This window comes from Ambystoma mexicanum, chromosome 10 (genome assembly GCF_040938575.1).
Source record: "Ambystoma mexicanum isolate Mex_15411 chromosome 10, UKY_AmexF1_1, whole genome shotgun sequence".
Lineage (NCBI taxonomy): Eukaryota > Metazoa > Chordata > Amphibia > Caudata > Ambystomatidae > Ambystoma > Ambystoma mexicanum.
In genome coordinates this window covers 1,438,675,191-1,438,698,108 of record NC_090932.1, presented here as the reverse complement: position 1 = coordinate 1,438,698,108, position 22,918 = coordinate 1,438,675,191, and the positions used below count along the sequence as shown (strand labels likewise).

At 44.8% G+C, this 22,918-nt stretch overlaps 1 protein-coding gene across 8 annotated transcripts in view; it reads right to left on the bottom strand.

The window, feature by feature from the left end:
* Positions 1-22,918, bottom strand: part of HECTD4 (HECT domain E3 ubiquitin protein ligase 4) — a 4,298,785-nt gene that overhangs the window by 3,987,908 nt on the left and 287,959 nt on the right. For all 8 annotated transcript variants that reach the window (XM_069619495.1, XM_069619492.1, XM_069619493.1 and 5 more), the window contains exon 12: positions 9,439-9,671. In XM_069619495.1, coding sequence (XP_069475596.1) covers positions 9,439-9,671 — 233 coding nt within the window. The remainder of the gene's footprint in view (positions 1-9,438; positions 9,672-22,918) is intronic.

Genomic DNA, 22,918 nt, shown 5'->3' with positions numbered 1-22,918 from the left:
CACGCAGGTATTAATTCCTCCCCACTGGATATCTTGCAGGCTAATTGGTTCAAGTGCACAAAACCAAATGGCACGAAAATCCTTGTATTCTTTCCCAACAGAGAACACTGGATGTGCGCAGTGTCTCCCACTCAAGATGTCAGCAAGCGCTCATTTGTCTGCTTGAGTGTCAGCCAGCCATCAGGGAGCAGCGGGTCCCGTTGTGTAACACTGCTGTTCAGCATATAATCTAAGCAGATTCCACAAGAATCAGAAATTATATATATTTAACCCGCGGGTCTTCTTGCAAGCAACTAACATCAAACCTATTAAGCGTATGGACGGCCCCTTGCGAAACATTGTTTGGAATGTGTGCAGGCATCTAGTTGAAGTAGCCCAGGTCTCCAGTTCTACAATAACTAGGGCTGCAAACATTTTACTCTCAGAATCCAGAAGGGAGTTGGACAATAATTTGCGGGATTGTTCCTAGCTGACTTTTTGTAAATAGATGGTGGTGTCTTGGAGAGTATAATAAAGGAAAATAAAATGTAAAGAACCTTTTCCTACAGAGCAGGATTACCTTTCAAAATATTGTTACTCAAGCCATTTGGGGCAGGGCTAGAAGATTTCGTAATCCTCTATCAGCTCCAACGACAAAGGCAATGACTACGGAATATCTGGATGCGTTTAAATAAAGGGCGCACTTGGATTCACGATACAAATTTCAAAAGTGCATCTAGCAGATGCCTTCTGGAATAGGGCTGCACTAGATGCTTTTTCGTGATTGCAAAGTATCATTTAGCAGTGTCCAGATATTAGGGGAGTTTTTCTGTACCATAGTTTGGAGCATCATTTCCCCTTCTTTTTGCAACTGTGTGAATCAATACCCTTTAATCCAGTTCTTAAACACTTGTCTCAATCGTCTCTCATCCTCTTGGTAGTCAGAGCACACTGATCCCCTCTTGGCCAGATTCGTAATCTCTTTCCTTAATGTTGTCTTTCTATTCTGTACTTCTGCATCATAACGATTATTTACCTTTCGTGGCTGCTTTCTCTCAGATACATTCTGTTTATCAAATCGATAAACAAATTCTTGGAAAACTCTAGGGTAATAACCTCCGTTTTCTCAACAAATGAAGAGTTGCTAAAAAGGCCACAAATCCTGTGTTGAACCTCTCGATGTTCACTACATGCCTAGCTAGTCTATTACGCTTCCTCCCCTCCCCGCAAATCAGTGAACGTGGGATCAATATTAAGTGGCGCATCCAGCGTAAATTTAGAATGTGGCGTCTACTATTTTTACCTCACAATGCATTGTATAAAAAAAAGATATGAGCTAGTCAATACACAAAGATTCCCCCCCCCCCCCATGATTACATGTTAGATTAGAAGGATCACCACCAGCGGCAGACCCATCAGCCACATATCCCATGATTTCAAAAAACATGTCCCAGTTTTCACCATGCAAAATTGACTTTGGCATGAATTAGATCAACGCCTATTGTATGACCCTCCAAAGGAGCAATTTGCATTGAGATCGCCTGACAATAGTACTTGCTGACCTTCACTGCCCAGGAAAACTTCACAGATGTCAACTAGTTTGGCCGAAAAGGCTTGCGTACCATTACACCACAGATTCCAATAAATGAGTACAGGCCTACTAGGAATCCCATCCTTCAAAGCTACTTTGACCGCTAGTAAACCATACACCTGTTCTGAAATAATTTCATAAGCTCTTTAAAATTTAGTTTTTGATTGCAGTTACCAAACCCACAGATGGTCAGCCTCCGAGACTCAGGCCATTTGTTGAATCACTGTAAAGCCATTGAGATATAATTTCCGAGTCATCCAAACCTCTTGAAGTTGGATCAGGTCAAAATCGTTTAGGGTTTTCAATCTATCAGGATGTCCCATAAAGCTGTTAAATCCCCTAGTGTTCCAGCTCAATTTCTTTAATTCTGGGACTATCCTGGAATTGGCTAAAGCCCAGTTCTATAGTCACCAAATTATTTAAAGGGGCACACCTGCGAGTGGGGAAGCCAATGCCAATCAGCTGAGCCATTGTTATGGGCTATTTCAGGGTTCTGAAATTCCACCACCCTACTTCTTTGGGACCCGGAAACACAAGTTATTTACAACGGTTTATGAGACCGCAACAACACCCCTCCTCCCCCTTTCCATGAAGATAAGTGATTCATCTAGAGTCTGTTTGGTGACACAGTACAAGATCATTGCCCATTGATTTTATGGAGTGTATTTCTACCATTATCATGTTCACAACAATGTTGGACTTAAAGTCCAGCTGCACCAGATCGGTCCTATCATCACACGGAAAGTAGACCCTCTCAATGTCTCTTGCTACAAGCAATCTTAATTGAGGGTTCTCGTTTAACAACTTGATGACGTTGGATCTATTCAACAAGATCTCGTTGCCCACTCGCTCTATATGCTCCAGGATAAGAATTTTAGGAGTTTCCTTTCTAACAAACTTCTAGTTACCCAGAATTCGATGCTCAGCATTTGGAACCGCGTCTGATTGAAAGCCAGACTGTAGCATGCTGCAGATGATATCACTGAGCCGTTCTGAGGCTCTTCGATCTATTGCCTCCCAGGTACGGAAGCAGCAAGACATTCACCTGTGTGTGTGCCCGTAGCAACTTCAGAGTTAGGGCCTAGCCGCTTTCTTGTTGCCGAAACTATTACTGACGGATCTGGTATTCCTTTGTTATTCGGTTCTCGGACCCAAGAAAAGCAGGACCTGCATCCAGCTGTTGACCAGGCACCAGAGTTTTCTATGGTTGACCACTGTCCCAAAATGACCCATGGAGTGCCCAGAGGTGCCTGGGTGCTGGAATATATTTTTCCTTCATTGCCGCTGGGACTGGACTACATACATTTGAGTAGCTGGTAGAACATTCAGACTGAGTAGAGCACTACGATCCAACTTCTTTCCTTAAACAGGTATTATTCTGTTCAACAGGCCGGGTGATTAATACATCCCTGCTGACAGCGAATATGTCCACTCTATTTGTGTATGGAAGTTCAATTGGCACCTCGCGGCCTATTTCCATTGCATTTGTGTTGCTATGCACCTAGTGCAGCAAATTTCCAAAGCAATAATAGACTCACTCGAGACACTGACCGCATCCTTCTATCTTGCTACAGAGGCAGCCTCATCAGTTAAATGAAGATTTCGGAGGAAATTCCTAGAGTTTGTTTTTTGATTGTTCTAGACTTTTTTTTTAAACCTGCTTTTACTTTTTTTTTTTATATTGTGAGAGCGCGTCCCTGGGAGAGGGCCAACTGTGGTATAACAGTTTGAGCTGACCCTACAATCTGGGCTTGGGTTGTCTTCTCCACATGTTTTGTTAACCCCACAATTGCAGTGGACAAATCACTCATACTATTGTCAATTATTTCCAGGCTTAACTTGATGTCACTAAACTGCAGGTTATGAGTGGCGAGCTCAAGCCATATATTGTCATACAGGGTGGGAAAATAGCTCAAAACCATATGTTGGAGAAGATTTTTCTTGAAGCAACTTTTCCCTCCATAATCCATGGACCCCTCAGCTTTTGCTTTTTTTTCTGCATCCTAATCTGGCTTTTTACAGTGCAGCACAGCCTTCAGCTTTAGCTCATTGTTATGGGGAAACTGACATCCTTCAGTCTGTCAGTACAGAGAAACTTAGTTTCTCTTAGTGTTTCGACTTTGTTGCCACTTGTTGGTAATCTTTTATCATTGCACAAAGTGCCTTACAGTACCGCACAATGGGACCATTGTGTTTTAAGGCCCTAGACACCCTCTACAGAATGTTTGGTGATTTTACAATGTGCCTTGGAACAGGCTGGTTGTAGTACGTTTACCACTTTTGGCTAGTGTCCAACATGGCCACGCCACAAGGTCTTTTGTCTGTTGCTTTGGAATGGTGGTCCCTTGGCCTTCTGCCTGCCCATCCAGTCCCGGGACGTTCTAAATTAGGCAAGCAGGTGCCAGTGAAAGCCGCTTCTTGTGTGGGTCCCTGCAGGTCATGTCTGTAGATACCCAGGAGGTGGGATGGGGCACGTATTGTCCCACTCCACAGTACTGGCGCCAGGGTTTCTCGTGTGCATGAGGACCCCAGTGGTCCCAGATTAGACTACTTTTGTGCATGTATGGGGCAGATCTTCCCATTGGTGGGCTGAGTGTGAGTGTTCACCTGTCTGAAAGAGGAGGGGTCCTGCATTCATTCCAGCAGATCAGCAATAGGTCAGAGCCGACCTGCAGAAGGAACCAAGCAGAACAAGATTATCCTGAGACGCACTCGAAGAGGGCTGGCACCCAAATCCCATTTTTGTGTTGGGGGAGCTCTGCTTTGTGTCCGATCTTAGAAGACATGTGAAGGTACTTCGAACCCATGGAGTGGTGGGACCAATCCCTCTTGATGTCTCCCAGTAACTCTGGGAGTGAGCCTGTATGGAAGTGTCACTGGGCTGTCCAGGTGAATCCTAGGTTGCCATGCAGGAGCATCGTTGTTCTGAGTTTCGACTCAAGACTTGGGGGAATCCCATCTTATCCAACCAAGCACACTTTCTGCTGAATTTCGCAGTCCAAGCACCTTTGGGCTGTGAGATAGAGCTGCATCAGACCACGAGAGTTGGGCTCCCATGCGTCACTGTGTGACAGACTCACTGAAGGTGGTTTTCCTGCATTCCTTCAAGTGTTCGGAGGCCTGCTGCATCAGTGTTTTCATGGTTCTTCATCCGAATCAAGAGTAACAGCTCCTATCTCATTCCGGATCTGTATTCGCACCCGCCTGTGCATCTGGAAGTCGAACCAACTGTGGGAAATCGTACCTCCGACGACCACCTCTAGACCTGACAAGTCTGCACCATAACCGAGCTAAGGGCAGTAAGTAGTGAAGTCACTTACTAGTGGCACTTTGTTCATCAAAACACATTTAAACCTAGGCAATGTTTGGTCTTCATGTTAGGTTGGGAAGTATTCACTTCTTCCTTAACTTTTTCCTGCTTTGTGAACTTCATGACCGTGTGCTTTAATGCACATTGAGCACAAGGCTCCATTCATCTTAGGGCTGGATGACTGTGTGCTTTAATGTACATTGAGCACAAGGCTCCATTCATTTTAGGGCTGGATTTATAAAGTTAGGATTACCATCTCTGAAGACTGTTCGTACTAGAATTGTTATTCACCCTTTTCCTCTGCAGGTATTGGTGGAGTTATTAACTTTCTCGCAGGGACTGTATATACATTACATAGTGTGTTGGTTGTATGGTGTGCTACTATTGCATTTCATGATTCATTTGTGTTATTAGGCCTATAATAGTAGATATTCGTATACTACTGTCTAATTGCAATTCTTAGTGTTTCACTGTGTGCGCTCATTGGCGACGCCTGATCACCCCCCCACCCCCTCCCCACCTCATGAGATTTAGTCTGGACTGCTCTCAAAGCTACCGTGAATTAGTCTGGCTTTCTTCCCAGAAGTGTCCGCTGTCCATCTAACAAGGGTGGCCATCGAAACATCTGTCCACCAGGGCAAAGTTTAGAAATTCATTCTAACACCATATTTAATGCTGTGACCTCTGCAGCCGCTAAGCCAAGCCTGCTGTCGAAGTCTCCAGGTGTATGATGGAGTGCGGCTGGGCGAGTGCGGGCCAGCTGTCAAGTCTTCACTGGAGGAGCAAGCAATACTATTAAGATGTTCCGTCAGTAGCAAAGGCAATTCCTCCATTTCCAACGGTGCAGAGAGATCCACGTTAATCGCTGAAATCTCCTCCTTCTGCTCCTCAGCCCCCTGCAGCTCCAGGGCCATCAAACTTTGATCACTAATAAAATGATGGCGCACATTATTAGCACTGCTTCCCACTCTGGCTTCAGTCAGTGGTCTAACGTCTGTTCTCGTAGTCGGGCCTAACTTGGTGAAGTAATCTGCCATTGTCTTCTGGGTGGTTGCAGTTTATAATGCGTTAGTTATGGCTCTTTTGGAACTTTCCTTTACCGTTACGCTACTTGGATCACTTGGTGAATTCCGAGCAGTTGTTGGACAGCTACTTGTAGGGTATTTGTTGCTAGGCGACAGTACCGCGTGATCTACATGAACACACCCGGACAAACAAAAAAAGCTCCTTGAGTATCAGGTGCTGCAGTAACTGAGTTGTTGGTTTCATGGCTCTCTAGTGTGCCCTCCCGTGTTGAAGCCTCCGGAATATGCAGGCGTGTAGAAACATTCACAACTTGACAATCACAAGAAAGCTCAGATTCACCATCCACATCCGAATACCAAGGAGAACAAACAATATTAGCTGATGGAGAGGTAGGAATAACCCCAAAAACCCCTTGTTTTACAACACAGCATCTGTTGAAAAGTTGCTCATCTTTTAGCGTTTTGATAATATGGCCTTGGGTGGTGTTAAACCCTTCAGCCGAAGCCCATATTTTCTCTAAAACGTTTTCTGTATGACTGGACAGAGCCGCATTTTCACTGATCGCCCTCTGACAGGGCAACAGCTTGAAAAAAAAATGCAGGGCTGTCACGGAGATGTGAGGATGTCCAGCCTGCAGCATCTATTTAAGTGACACATACATTTGTGACAGAATCTCATTCGATGCAGGACCTGCGTCTTCAATCACGTGGTTGCTCCTCAGATTATATTATCTCATAATTCTATGGATGTTGAGTTATTTGTCACTCAATATGGGCTATGCTATTAGATCAAAAACACAGGCTGGTACAGACAAAGTGGATAAGTAATACCCCATAGATTCAGAGGATTACTTTAACTTTACTAAAGTTAAAGAGACAGTAGCAAACTTTCGATCAAAACAGGATAACGTCTCTATTACTTTAGCTTTGCTCTTGCACAGCAGAAACAGTTGCATCCTATTTAGTGACACGGTAGTCCAGCTAAGACCAATTCCAGCTCCAACACTGACACTTTGCTAACACTTCAGTCTATAAAAGGATCTTAACAGTGGGAATATAAAGTATACATAAAATCTGATGGAATGTATGTCATCCACGTGACCAAAAATGTATTTTCATATACTTGGTTTATTGGGGTAGAGTAAAAAATATTACTGCCCTAGACAGCACTACGTTTTTACAGCGTTCACTCATAAGGATGTTAGGGAGAATTCTCAATATGTGCTTATTTCCCTTACCTTTTGAGACCCCCAGCAACTTTGCTGGATTTCTAGGATTTTATTTTTTTTTACCTGGGAAGAATGAGCCTTTTTTTCCCACTCTTCCAAGTATTCTGATGTGCGTTTTACTTTTGTGTTCTTTGGTTATGGAGTTTCAACACAACTCCATAGGCATCATCTTTTTCTGTGCGATGCACAGCACCTTCAGAGCAGTGGCACAGGAATGTCTTTCAGACTTCCTAAGGTTTAAATTCCTTCTCAGGGACAGACTACTGTCTCCCAGAACATGTAAAGTTAAACTGACTTTACTAGTAACTTTAAATGTACTGACCCAGCACACACTATCTTACTATAGAGTGTGGGAGGGGTTGCCTAGCTTCCCCTGAGTCAAAATCTCATCTAACAGTCAAATGTTACCCTTTCCTACTTTAAATGGCTGGTGGTAGTGGTTTCGATCAAACTACCATGATTTTAACCGACCATGAACAACGTTAGCTAGAAAATCGGGTCAGTCATGTTTTTCAATATGGCGTCCAAGACCCATGTGTAAAAACAGACTCTGGTCGACTTTTTTCACCATTTGTTTTAGGAAAGGTCCTTTTTGCGTTTGTTTCTGCGTGCCAAACCTGGTTTGGTCCCTTTGTTCGTTGGCCTTTGGCGGGCTTCAGTACTGAAGCCCTCCTCTGGCGCCAGGGTAACTGGGGTGGACAGGATGTGATGGAGGTGCCTGAAACTCCCTGTGCTTAGTCTCCTAGGAGACCTGAATGCACTCTGGCGTGATTGGCCGGCTGGCTGTCCGGCAAGGACAGCCACCCTGCTGTGTGAGTGACAGCCAGGCTGGAATGAATGGGGGAAACTGTTTAAAAGCCGGTCTCTGGGACTTGGAAAGCAGAGTCGACCACTGGAACGAAAGAACCGAAGAAGAAGTGAAGGAAGAGGACTGCTGCAACTCCTGGACGACCGGTGAAGCCCTGCTGCAGGTCCGAATTGCCTGAAACTCCATCGACAAAGAAGCCCTTAAATGTTAACTTCTTCCCTTGAGTTTGGTGGGACCAACCAATTCACAAGCCACCTGGACACCGTCCCCATGTGGTCGAATTTTCATCAGAGTGCTGTTGAAAACTGGATAGCTAGAGGGAAGGAAACCAGCTTGTGGACTTTAAGGCACTCACACCTTAACCCGACGTTTGAGCCAGCTTGTGGCCTCTTCCCTGGGCAGTGCAGGAACCTCCCGACGTCCTCCTTATCCCCACGACTGAAGCTCAGGAACAGCAAAATCTGCTCTAACTGCCAGTAACAACTGCCTCAGCTACAGCTCTTCTTCATTGAAAAGGTATTGTGCAAACGCGCTCCGGAAATCTTTTCGGCCATCAAGAGAGTTTGTGGAACTTTTCTCTTCTTTAAAGGCTTGTCCTTCCCTAAACATTTGTCAAACTTTTCGCCTAGCCAAAATCTGTGGCAAAGACTTAACCGTTATTTACCAGAACTGTGCTATCCTATACAAAAGCTCTGAACCATTGACTTTGGCCCAGGAGAATTGAGAAGAATTGCTGGTTGTAGTTAACTGAATCCCTTTGCCCTGTCTATGAATGTTTTTGGGCTGCCTTTCTTATAATCTTGTCTTTTTATCCCCTTTTATAAGTAACTGAAGTGCCATTTTGCTCCCAATTCAGGGGAGCTGAATTTGTTCAGTAACATATTGGTGGTGTATTGTAGTTTATTAGTGTGATATTGAGCTGCTCTTGCTAGTGGAATGTTTTCTGACTGTGAATAAATGTATATTCTTTTACTAAGAAACCTTGATTCTGTGTATATTTGAATCATTGTATTTGTTGGTCCTTTCTGTAACTTGTTCTACTGCTCACTAAACTCTTGAGATAAGTCTGGCTGCTCAGCCACTGCTACCACATCTGTGTAGTACAGGCTTGTACCAAAGGTGAAATTGTACTGACACTTGTAGTCTTAATTGCATGCAGTGTTCCCCAAGGGTACTGCATGTAATTCTGCCTAACAGATGTAGCACTTCCAAAATCTTGGGCATTGAAGAAAAAACACGTGCAAGTGATGCCAAGCATTAAAAAAAAAATAAAAAATAAAAATTTCAATCGGGTCCATGGAACAGGAAAACAAAAGGAACAGACGCAGGTGCATGAACAGCGTTGGTGGCCAGTAGGATGCACAAATACATTCTTCATTTGTAAGGGAAAACAGTTTTCTGATCTCTGGCTGGGCAAGTTCACAAACAAGATGGAAATCAGACACTTTGTGCTCAATTTTCAATTGCAAGATTAGTCTTGGGGTAAAAATGATTACCTGAAACACAACAAGGATGCAGCGGATGATGCATGTATCGCCGTTGACCATTGCTTTCTCCATAATGTCACAAATACTGCTAAGGTGATGGGCCTCAATCGGATGCTGCTTTCCCAAAAAGTTTGTGATCAGCTGGCTGTTACCAGTAGCGAGAAGATTCAATTGATGAATGCTCATAGCACCAACATGGTGCAATAATTGGTTTATCACATCATTTGTGGTTACAGCATCCCCTAAAGAGTGGATAAATGAGAAGGTGTTCATCTGAGAAATGTATGGTTTCACAACAAGAAATATAATGATCATTATTCATCTGAAATGAGATGCACATAAAAATCCTGGCAAAACTCAGGCATTCGTGTAAACCTTTAAACACGTAACTTGGCAAAGGCGGCATATTTTCAATGAGAATAAAGAATAATCTATGCTAGTACGTTATGGTTGCAACCCAAAACCAAACCCAACATATGCCAGCTATGCATGCACGTCTATTCTAGTTTGGGAAACCAGGTTTTAACACTAGTTACATTTGTTTTGTTGCTCATCTCGTATCCGAAAGATTGGTCATTTGCATTGCCACATGTGGCATCATGAACCTTGCATGGTGGAGGCTGAGTTATGGTTCTTTTAAGATGACGGTGGTGCAGTAGGGGTTGCTTTAGAAAGCATAAGTGCCACTTTTTGGTTTTGTGGTTTTGTGTTGGTTTAACAGATTGTCTAATGAATTTGATGTCAACCATAATGTCCCTTCAACCAACATGCTTTCACAGAATTTGTTTTATTACAGATATATACTTTCTTTTGGACCGCACACAATTGGCCTGGGCTGGTATGCAGTCTTTCGATCGAAATAATAATAAAAAATAAAATAATAATAATTTGGCATTTATATAGCACTACGAACTCCGGTATCTGAGCGCTGCTTATTACCCACGGTGTGTGGTGCTCATTTATTGACCTCGGAAGGATGAAAGGCTGAGTTTGGCCCCGCCGGGATTCGAACCTGCGTTAGCAAGCGCTGCACGGATGTCAAAGCGAGCGCTCTACTCGCTGTGCCAATTGACCGGCTTAATTTCGATCGAAACATTATCCATCGAAATGTATCCATTCAAATGCTTTTCCATCGAAAAGCATATTCATAGAATTTATTTTCATTGAATTTCCAACTCAAACATACCTTTAAAATAGAAATATGGATGTTTGGGTTGGAAATAAGTTGTTCCTTCCTTCTCTTGTCCACCAATAAGACTGCTCTATCCTCCCTCAGTACCTCTCTTGATGAAGCAAAAGCCATCAACTTTCCCAAACTAATTTCGTCCCAGTCATCCAACCCAGTAAGCTAGGCTACCCCCTTGCCCTGACCATCTACTTCTCATCGGTCACCAAGGTTGCTGTGGCCCACCTCCTTTCTCGCCACCACTCTTACACAAGCTCTTACCTCTTTCTGCATCTTCAGACCTACTTCCTTGCCCAAACTTGAGCCACTTCTCCAATAACCAAACAACTTCTGCCTCAAATGGCCTTTTTGGTCCACAAACTATCAAGGATATAGCAACTTTTTTTTACATTGCCCTTACTTCTCACCTTTCAGCCTTTCTCCGTCTTGACATTCTAGAAATACCTTTTTTAGGGTTGTTATTGATGCATGTATTGATCGTGGACCTCGTTTCAAGGAAGCAATGGAGTGCTTTACAATCATAGTGGCAAGTACATGTTGAGGGTTCCAGAGTAACAATGGAGCAGGAAGTTAACAGCGGAGGGTGTGCAGTTTGGTAGCAAGGGGTCTACAAGCAATCAGGGGAAGAAACAGTGGGGAACAGATAGCCCAGTCTCAGGTAGGGTGGGGAGTGGAGGGTGTGAAATCGGAAGGATGGAGTAGAAACACGTAGGGAGTAGAAGGAAAGAACTGGGTGAAGTTTGAAAAAGTAGGTGTGAAGAGAAAATCAGACCGAGAGGGAAAGGAGCATGTGGGCATGATAGGAAGAAGGCCGAGTCGGGCAGTGGTTCCCAAGATGCAATATGTTTTCAATAACGTGCCAGTGATTCCTCCATCTCGTTTTTGAAGGGGGGGGGCTGGAATATCCCGATTTGTATGGTTACTACCTGGCGGCACAGATGCAGTACGCAGTCTGGTGGTGGCACCCATTTCCCGACCTCCCAAATATTAGACTGGAGAGGGCGAAGACTTGGCCAGACGATGTTATTGGGTGGAGGGGAGAACCGCGACTAGGGGATGGCAGTGCTGCCTGTAGATGTCACGTGCCGGGCCTGGGAGCTGGCAATGGCGGGGGAGGGCAGAAGGATGTACAACCCTAAATGTGCGATATACACTGTACATGGGATTGGTATCACACATGAGAAGGTCTTTAGGACTCATTTTTAGAAGCTGGGAGTCCATAATCTTGGGTATTTGGTACAGGATGTTAGATTTATTCCCTGGTTGTATTGAAGGATAGAGGTGCCTGGAATGCAGTGACGATGCTGCTGTACTTGTGGCTCAGAGTAAACCTCAGTGGAAGGTAGCTGTGCTTCCCTGAGGCGCCAGAGAACTCCCCTCTGGTTCAGTTCCTGGTCAATCCACCCGGACCTACCAAGATGGTGCCTTTCTTATGCAAACTTATAAAGACGCAGAGGGGAGGGGGTGGACAACCTCGTTCACAGCAAAATGGGAGTTGTCATTGGGGAGGGCCTTACCTGATTTGTAATGGCGACATATGTATGCTATCCCGGAGAGCTTACCTGCATAATGGAGATTGCTTAACACATTTCAAATTTTTAATCAGGTATACTATAACCCAGGTGGACCCTGCAGACTTTATGCAAATAGTATGGGACTGTGTACATAGTCGGCACTTCTGAGAGCGAATCCACGAGATTATGGGTAAAATGGTCACTGATTGTCCCTCTAGTTCCCCTGAAGGAAGCCTGGCTCCTGGCCTGGTTCTATGTGCTGTCTAGGACCGATAGGAAGTTGCTGGGAATGGCCTAGACAGTGGCGCGGTCACGGATAGCCAACGCCTGGAAAAAGCAGAGAGCTACAACTATAAACTAATGGATCTGGTCTAATTTCTTGTGAAAGGCGTGAACCTGCATATGCCTCCACGTTACGGAGCAGAAGTAGGCCATTAGACTATTGGGCTCCCCTGTGATCATATATGTGCAGAGACATTGCGAACTCAGACACTGAAGGTGAATAACTGAAGTCTACGTGGTTGCGCTGGACTGCTGGAGTGGATGGGGGGCAGGGTGGCAGGGGGAAGCTTTGTGGGATGGTTGGGGGCAGCCAGGAGCGGGAGGGAGGATTGTGTTTCTCTTTGCTGTGACTTTGTGTTTTAAGTGGAGAGCCTCCCTGTTAATGATTTGGATTTTGTGGTAGGATCAATGTATCATATGCTGAACGAACATTACAGTTACGTTTACAAGGGCTTTCTTTTTGGATGTACTGTGCTTCTTCGAGTTTAGGAAGGGGTTGGTGTTGGTAGCGTGTTTGCTGAGTTTTAGCTATGCTGTATGCGTTATGAATATCAAACTTAATAAACAACTTTTTTTTAAAAAAGGAAGTAGGCAGAGCCGAGCAGTGTATCTGAAATACACACACCAAAACCCCTTTTAGTTGACTAACTTCATTGATTGTGTAGGGCCATCTAGAAAGTATCTGAAAGAGCTTTGGTAGAAAAGGCATTTGCCTTTAGGCTTTCCTTCATAGCAAAGGCATAACTTAAACAGTAGGAAGGAGTAAGTTGCTTACCTGCAACTCCTGTTCTCCAACATTGGTATCTTTCATAGATTTACATGCCTTGAATATTCACCGGCGTCAGGCTGGGAATCCTCAGTTACCTTATGTTTTTTATTGCCTAAAGCAAAGCATTTGTATATTGTGTAGGCTGTCACCCTCCTTATGGGTGCTTTTGCTCCCAACCAATGGGTCATCAAGGAGTTAGATGCTCCTCCTCATCCCCTCTTCAGATTCTGACTCATCATTCTGGCCAGATTCAGAAGGCTTTTACCTTGTAGAGGAGGAAGAAGGGCGCATGTGAATCTATGAAAGATATCAATGCTGGATAACAGGAGTTACAGGTAAGCAACGTACGCCTTCTCCGAAAGATCCAATGCTGGAGGTTCACATGCTGTGAATAGACTTTGTAACAGTATGCAATATTGGTTGCTGCAAAAGGTAAACTGCCTACCTTACTGAAAAAGATGCTGCAGGACTGCTCTCCTTGTTTGAATGCCCGATACGTGCCGTTTCTCCAAGCAGTAGTGCTTCGTAAACTTATGTAGTACTGACCAGGTAGCTGCTTGGCAAATGTCTGATGGAGACAACCGCCCACAATGCTGCCGAGGCTGTTGATGGCCTGGAAGAAAGATGGGCCGGAGCAGCCAACGGTTTCCCTGCTGACACATGGCAGAAGGATATTACTGAAGAAATGCACCTAGAAATGCCCTATTTGAACAGACCTTTCACTTTGTTAATGGGACCATATGCCAGGAACGGTTGCGTTGTGTTCCTAAAGTACTTGGTCCTGTTGATGTAGTATTTAATGGCGCTCTTTACATCCTGAGTGCAGAGCTAGCTCTGCAGGAGAAGTAGCCTTTTGGAAGACTGGTAAAGAAATGGTAGGCTTCTTATGAAAGTCTGTTGGAACCTTGGGAATGAAACATGGATTGGTCATTAGTAGAACTTTATTCTTCACAAACCGCAGATACGGCTTGTATACTGATAGAGCTTGAATTTCAGACACTCTTCTAGCCAACGTGATAGTCACCCAGAACACCACCTTCCATGAGAGGGACTCGAGTTGGCTAGTAACTCAAAAGGCTTCTTCACGAGACCCGCCATGACTGTATTGGGGGTCCCGACTGGTGCAGCTCTCTCTGTTGGTGGGCAAGCTCTGAACAGACCTTTCAGAAAGTGTTTAATCAATCAGTTCATATATAACAGCATGCCTTTCCTCTTTCTGGTGTATCTCTAGATCGCCGCCAGGTGGAATCGGATGGATTCATGAGCAAGATCTTGTAGAGTAGGTAAAGTAGATACAGAAGCAGCTGTTCTGGTTGTACCTGGAGTGGCTGCACCCCCTGTTTCACACACCATGCACAGAACCTCTTCCACTTGAGGTTATACGACTCAGTGACAGGAGTCATAGCCACAGATAAAATATAATTGCAGTCCAGTGGATTGCTAGTTGGCCGAATTCTGCAAAATCAGGAACCACGCTGTCAACTTTAGTGACTTAGGGTCATGATGCAATATGTTTCCGTGGTCTTGTGAAATGTCCAGATTATCGCATAGTCTTATTGGTTGATCTGCCGAGAGCTGAAGCAGGGCCGAGTACCACATTTGGCGTGGCCAGTTCGGAGTGATTAAGATCACTCAGCATGGATGTGCCCTGATCAATCGTATTGCCCAACATATGACCGGGAATGGAGGAAACGCGTAGCCAAACCAGTTCATCCACGGGAAAGAGAACGCGTCCCCACCGACCCCCGTTGCAGGGTCCTGCTGGCAAATCATGTACACTTTTTGTTGTGGTCGGTGGCAAACAGGTCTACGGATGGGCGACCCCACCACCGAAAGATCAGTTGCAGCTGGCTGTCGTTGAGCTCCCACTCATGAGTCAGTTGTCTGCCTGCTCAGGCTGTCCGCCAACTGGTTCTTGACTCCGGGGGGATGGAAGGCCTGTAGAGAAATGCCATTGGGGATTGTCAAGTGCCACACCTGCTGTGCCTCTAGGGAGATAGTCGTGGATCTCGTGCCCTTCTTGCGGTGATACATTGTTATAGTATTGTGTCATGATCCTCATTGTGCGCACCTTCACTATCAGCAGGAAGGATTTTAGCACCCTTCTCAACACCCTCAGTTCTAGCACATTGATGTGGTGAACCGTCTCCTCGCTGTCCATAGCCCGCCAACATGGACCTAGTTGACGTGGGCCCCCAGCCTGCCACGGGTGCTTCGGTGATGAGTGTTTTGCGTTATGGTGGGATTTGTTGGCCCACCACCGGAGCTTTTGAGCCAGTTTGGTCGTGATACATATTTGTCTTTGTGTTCCTGAAACATGGGACCAATTGGAGGCGATGAATTCCTGTAGGGGCCTCATGTGAAGTCTGCAATTGGTTATCAGCGAGATGCACAATGCCATGGTTCCCAATCACTCACTGTGGGCCATTTCCTCGGCTTGAAGGTGGGGATGAGAGAGATGAGCCTATTTGCTCTGTCTGTTGATGGTCTCACTATACTCTCCTGTTGAGAATTCCGCCCCAAGAAAAATCTATTTCTTGGATGGCAGAAGCAAGGATTTTTAGTAATTTTTCGAGAAGCCGAGGTCTTGAAGCCGCTGAACCATCTGCGACATGGATTTTTTGCGCCCTGGCCTTCGTTGGTGCCCTCACAAGGCAGTTGTCTAAATGGGGATAGACGTGGTTGCCCTCCCTTTGCAGGCTTGCGGCTATTTGTGCTATTTTGACACTTTGTAAATGATTGAGGGGCTGATTTGAGGCCAATGGGCAAGCCTCGAAATTGGTAATGCGCCCCTTGTACAAAACAGAGATATTTCCTGTGCCTCATGTGAATTGGTATCTGGAAGTATGTGTCCTGGAGGTCTAGGGACACCAGATAATCGTGGGGCTGCACCAGTTTATCACCTGCGGTAGTGTCACCAGGTTAAACTTTTGCATCATTATGAACTTGTTAGGCTTACAGATCCAAAATGGGGTGCCATTTGCCGTCTGGTTTTCGTACGACAAAGTATCCGGAAGAGACCCCTCGTCCACTGTATCGCATTGGTACTTTCTCTGTGGCCAGCTTTCATAACATGCGTTTTACCTCTTGTAGTAATACTTTTGTGTGTGCAGGTGTGTGATGACTTGGGGACCTTTTGGGGCAAAGTTTTGTAAATTCCAGTAGATGTCCCTGGGTTATCGTCTCCACTAGCCATTTGTCTGATGTTACGTGTTGCCAGTTTTTAACTTACTTTGACACATTTCCCTCCCATTGCTTTTGTCTTGGGGTGCAGTCATTCTTGCTGCTTCGCTCGTTGCCTTCTCTGGGAGCTTGGAGCCAGTTTACGCCTCTGCCTTAAGTCTTTTGACCTCCGATATCCTTGATAGGTTCTCCTGGAAACCCTGTAATAGGACAAACCCTTGCTGCATGACCCAACTACTCTAGTGAAGGTGGAAGATCCTGCTCTTCCCGAAGCTCACGGGTCGAAAGTACCTCCGGTTTTGTATAGATGCGAGTGAGCGCACTGTATCAGAGTCTGCCCTTATGGCCTTGAGGGCTTCATCTATTTTAGGTCAAAAGAGGTCATCTCCTTCAAAAGGCATCCCCCACCACTTTGTGACACACTTCTGGCTTACAGTCCCTGCATCTGAGTCACCCCAGGCGCCTCAACACCATGCCATTACCGATCTGTTTAAAACCTGTATCTGCAGATCTACAGCAATGCTTATGCTGTGATTTGATGCCTCCTCCCCTTTCTCTTCTGACAGATGTTCTAGTATGGGGGTCAAGCTTTAACATCTCTCGGTCACATCGCTGGCAAGGGAATTTGCTGCCTTGGCTGTGGTAGCGCCTATCGCCAGCACCTTCTTTCCAAAGGCATAGTGCTCTTTCTCTGGGGGGACCGCACACTTCTGCTGGTCAGAGCCGGCCTTCCTACTCGCTGCTGCCGAAACATCAGATTCTGGGGATGGTTGTGATGTGAGACACTTTGGCGTGGAGTCCGAAAGGATTCAACTTTATGTTTATACTTCCCTTTACAGCAGGCTCCGTAAATTGATGTCTCATCGTTTTAAGTCGTCCTCCCCATATGTGATCCAAAATTGGGATGGAGACCACTGCTTCTCTCTTTTACATATGATCAAAAAGGAAGCATTCTTTTTTTCTTCCAATGCAACTAGGCCAAACTCTTGGCAGGCCTTTATAATATTCTGGAAAGCCGAAATGTCCAGCGGGTATAGCATTTGCGCCTCTTCTGGAGGTTCATCAACCGGTGTGTCCATATCCCAGTCATCTCTTTGTGGCGACTGTGTTGTGGTGGATGTTGCTGTGGTGAGGGTCGGGGTCGTGGGGGGGGTGGTGTGTGTCTGAGACCTGTGTAGAATGGGTGATCCACTTCATCCCTGTGATCTCAGCAGTAATCAGGGTCTTGATAGTGACCTGGACCTTGAGGGTCTGTGGGCGGACTGCGCACTACTTCTTGTTCTAGACCTCAACCTTGCCCTGGTGGGTGTGGGAGATGGACATCGCTGTGCAATGTTTTAGGGACATCTGTTTTGGTGGAACCTGTCGCACTCCGGGTGCGGCTGAGATAAGGCAGAATCCAGCTGTGCAATGACAGTACCCGCAGGGACAAAATCGCTTGTGGGTTTGTACACAGGGCTAGCATTTCCGCTTAAGCAAGTGGCTTGGTCCCGGCCTTGGATGAAGTGCCTCATCCAGGTATCATCGTCCTAATTGACGCCATGAAGGGGTAAAGAGAAGCGTTTCTCAATGGGGTTGTGGGTAGTCTAGGATCTAGGCTAAAGTGAGACTCTGACTTTGAGGCACAACAGGTGGAGCAGGCACAGTTTTCAGTGTCTATATCATGTTGCAAGATGTCCATGGAGTATGCAATGGGTGAGACCGGTTAAGTAATTGCCTGCAGGTGCCCTGCATCCTGTCGATGAGTGCCCTGAATCCTGTTGAGTGCCCTCTGTGGGAGAATATCATCCCCTTAGGAGTTGATTTACCTGGTGTAGTAGCCCCAGGCTCCGGAGTGTCTGTAATCTTGGACAGTGCTTATTTCTCCATCGGCAGGACCGGCAACGACGTGTGCTTAGTTGGCGGCTTTGCATCTGTCGCAGACAGAGATCTGCTCTGCTAACCTGCAGTGTGGGCTTACTAGTCGACATGCTTGTAATCTGCTTATCTGAAGTGGACGTCGAGGAAACCGGAGCTGTTGTCAACTGGTGCTTACTTGATGAGTGTTTACTCGTCGACAAGGTTGTTGGAAGGTGCTGTGTACTCAACAATGGGGCTGTTTTAGACTGGTTCGTCAAAGGCGACCTTGAAAGATGTTTCTGCTTGTGATGTTTACCAGACGTGTCACACTGCTCTACCATGTGGTTAGGATACAAGCAGTATATACAGTCGGTATGTTGGTCTCCCTCGAAGAAATGTTTAAGGCCACAGGTAGCACGGCCTTCAATGTCACTTTTTTTAACTCTCCATTCCCACTTAACTGCTGTCCTCAGAAATCAGCTCTGTGGATGTTGCAAACGAAGAAACTGTTTCCTATTAATAAAATGCAACTTTTTTTTACTGTAGTATGTATCAAGGACTCCCATTAGCGTGCTAAACAAACTTGATAAGTTTTCAATTGGACAAATTTTAATACCAGGGAACTTTAATATAGCATGGGACCCACTCTTGGATAGAATTACAACAGCAAGCACTACTCAGAGGCACCTCTCAAACTTCGAGCAAATATGACACGTTTAGCCATGGTAGATTCCTGGAAAGAAACTCAGAAAGGTACAAGAGGGTTTACATTCTACACCCATGTTCACAGATCATTATCCTTGATCGATTACACATGGGTAAGCCACGTTACTGGGGAAGGTAAGCAAAATGGATCTACGCCCCATTAGTTTATCCAATCATACTCCCATAACAATAGAGATACAGCTGGAATGTGGCCGGTTTGGGATGTGGAGTTGGGAATTCCCAAATTTGTTAGCCGATTCGGTCATAGGCAATGAGATAAGGGGTAAAATCGTGAAGTTCTTTGAAACAATTATGACTCCGGGAATGTCCAAACTGACGGTCTGGAACGCTTTTAAAGCCACAATGAGGGTGGAGTTAATTGAGAGGCAGCCTGTTAAGTATAAACAATTAGCCACAATTGAATGCCAGTTAGAATCGCAACTTAAAGGGGTAATGAGTACAATGGAAAAGGATGGAGGAGTGTCCATTGAGGAGGGAATATAGGCATATTAGGGGCAACTATCATTGCTACAGACAAAACAAGCAGAGAAATATATACTGTTCTTAAAACAACTGTACTATATAAAAGGCAAATAAAGCTTATCAAGTTACTCTGCATTATACACTACCGATTCCCCAGATGAAGAAACACAGGAGGAATATCTAAGGCAGTCCCATTTAAATAAAATTGACAGAGGAGAGAGATGACTTGGAAAGGGATATTACTCTGGAGGAGGTAAGAACAGCAATTAGATCACTACCATTAAATAAGGCTCCAGGACCACATGGTTATCCGGCACTATTCTACAAGACATACATAGACACATTAACCACTATCTTAACTTTGCTTTACAACTCTTTTATAACCACAGGAAACATCAGACTATGAAAGAGGCAAAGGTTGTCCTATTTCCCAAGCCTAACAAAGATAAAACACATTGTGGGTTATATAGACCCATCCTGATTAATATAGATGCGAAAATATTTACCAACATTTTAGCCATTAGAATTGAAAATATAATACCTAAATGTGTCCACCCGGATCAATCAGGATTTGTTAAAGGAAGACAAACTTTCGATAACATAAGGAAGGCAAGTCATCTGACTGAAAAGATAAATAAGCTGAGGCAGGCTGCAGGAATTATAACGTTGGATGCAGAAAAAACATTTGATCATGTGGAGTGGTCCTTTTTGTTTCGTACAATGGAAAGGATGGGGTTTGGGCCGAGATTTATGAACACGATTAAGGCAAACTATCGGACACCGATCTTACGGCTGGCCATTAATGGCAAGCTATCTCAAGGGATCAGGGAATCACAGGGTACTAAACAAGGATACCAGTTATCCCCGGTTTTATGCGCCATACATTTTAGAGCTTTTTTTTCTAGAATCCGAAAGGACAAGCATATTAGAGGAATTCTTTTTGGGGGAATAGAATATAAAGTGATGGCGTTCGCTGAAGATCTAATTCTCATGGTATCAGCAGTGATAGAGTCACTCCCAAGACTATCAGCAGATCTGGAAAAATTTAGTACGGTGGCTGGGTTGAACATTAATACTCCGAAATCGGAAGAGATGTTGATTTAGGGGGGCAATTCACCTACGAAACAGGCTATAGATGTGGGTCCGTACTTGAAGACAGAGAAAGTGCTTAAATATCTGAGAGTGAGGATAACCGACTCATTGGAATCAATTTATCAGGCTAATTATCCCCCATTGCTGTCTACAATTGAAAAGTGGTTAGAAGAACGTAATCCTCTTTTGATATCATGGATAGGCAGGATAAATGTTGTGAAAATGATAGTACTACCACAGGTTCTATACTACTTCTAGGCCCTACCAGTGGCTGTTCCTCGCACTTTTTTTTACAATTTAGATAAGATGGTGAGGGCCTTTATATGGAACAGAAAAAAAACAAGGGGTGCCTGGAAGGTGCTGACGGCACCCATAACGTGTGGGGGGATGGGGAGCCTCAAACTTTAAAATGTATTATCAATCGGCTCAATTACAAATAATCCGGGAATGGTTCGGGGGGGTTGGGTGGGGCCGTGAATCTGGTTATGGATGGATAGGGAGTTTGTGGCCAAACCCCTGGAAGAAATGTTGTGGTGTCAGAAGGCGGACAGACCCGCCAACATATACAGAAATAAAATCACAGCCTTGATAGGTGAGGTTTGGGATGAGCTGATTCGAAAGGTGGATATAACAACATTCCCCTCCCCGTTCACGCCTTTATTTCATAACCCCCAATTTACAACGGGGATAGAACAAGGAGCCTTTTGGCAGTGGGATGAGGGAGGATGTCTGAAGATGGTAGACTGGATCGAGATTCAGATTAGGCCATTTCAACAATGCAAACAGGCGTTTGATATACCTGAGAAAGAACGCTTCAGATATTCACAACTAAGACATTGGTTACAGACGGCAGGGAATAAACAGGTGGCAACAAGGGACTTTACCCTCTTTGAAAAATATTGGACCAGTAATTCAGGCGACTGTCATATGGTCGGCGCATTATATACACATTTTTTTTTACAGAACTCCCATCTCATGAGCAATGGGTTTATATGAAACAATGGGACAAAGTTTTAAACACCCCGATATCGGAGGAACAATGGCAGGTGGTGTGGCAGGGGATCCCAAAATCGTATGGAAGCACTCCAGATTCAGGAAATGTGGGTCTAGATAATGGTACAATGGCATCTAACTCCCGAAAAACTATACAAATGTTATCCTAATTTGTTGAATGAATGTTGGAGGGGTGTAGGGATGCAGCGACATGGAGGTACATTTTGTGGGACTGCCCAGTTTTGCAACCATTTTGGAAGGCTCTTAAGGTGGCAATGAAAACTACATTCAGGGTTTAAATAAGTAGAGATATGGGAGAAACAATGCTGGGCCTGGGAGATGTAATGGACAATCTATTAACAAAACCTCCAAAAAAGGTGTATATGGTTCTTAGTGTGCCAGCCTTATCTTTGGTCGCCCTGAAATGGAAACAGAGGTCGACCCCTACAGAACTGGAGTGGCTGGCAAAGATCTGGCACTATGTTTCTTTAGAGTGGGTGACATATACAATACAAGGAGATCAGACGAAATTCAAGGACGACTGGGACTTGGTATTGGAACTTCCTCCATAAAAATCATCAAGTAAACTGGTGTCCGCAAAGGATTCGCTTTGGACGTGTTTTGAGGATAATATTATGCATAGGTGGAGTGGTGATTGGGTGAAATTAAAAGAGGAGCAGCTGTTCTACGGGAGTGGGCGGAGGGGGTGTTTATGTTTTGTTATAAGAAATGCCAATAAAATTAACATGAAAAAAAATCTGAGGAGCGAATGAGGAGGAGGGTCTAACCACACTATGTCCTATTGGTTGGGACCAAAAGCACCAATAAGGAGATAGACAGCCTACACAATATAAACATTATTTGCTTTGGGCAATGCAAACGTAAGTTAACCAAGGATTGCCAGCCTGAGGCCAGGGACTATCCACAGCATGTGAATCTATGAAGGATCCAATGCTGGAGAGACCAGCAGCATATACTAACCTGGGGAATAGGGATACCTGGGTTAGGGAAGAATTGGTGCACTTGGAATGGTGCTAGCACCCTGCAGAAAAACTCAAAAAACACTGAACCGTCTCTGAGTGGGAGCATTCCTTAAGCCATCTGTGACACTAATCACGGCAAGATCTTTTTCTCATTCCACACCAAGACCTTTTCATATTTCCAATTGCTTCCCTTATGCACCACTAGATATCACTTTGTAGTCAAATGTCAATTACATCCCTGCCTTCTCTCTCCCATTTCCTTTTCTACCTGAATTTCTCAAACCTTCCCCCAAGGCATGCAACCTTGGGGTCCTCTTTGACAGTGATCGCAGACACTACCATTTCATCAATTCCACACAAGCACAGCTCATCCTCCTGATCAGGTAAAACTGCCACTTTCTTACATTCCATTGAACAAAAACTTGCATATTCACCATAGTATTTAGTCATCTGGACTACT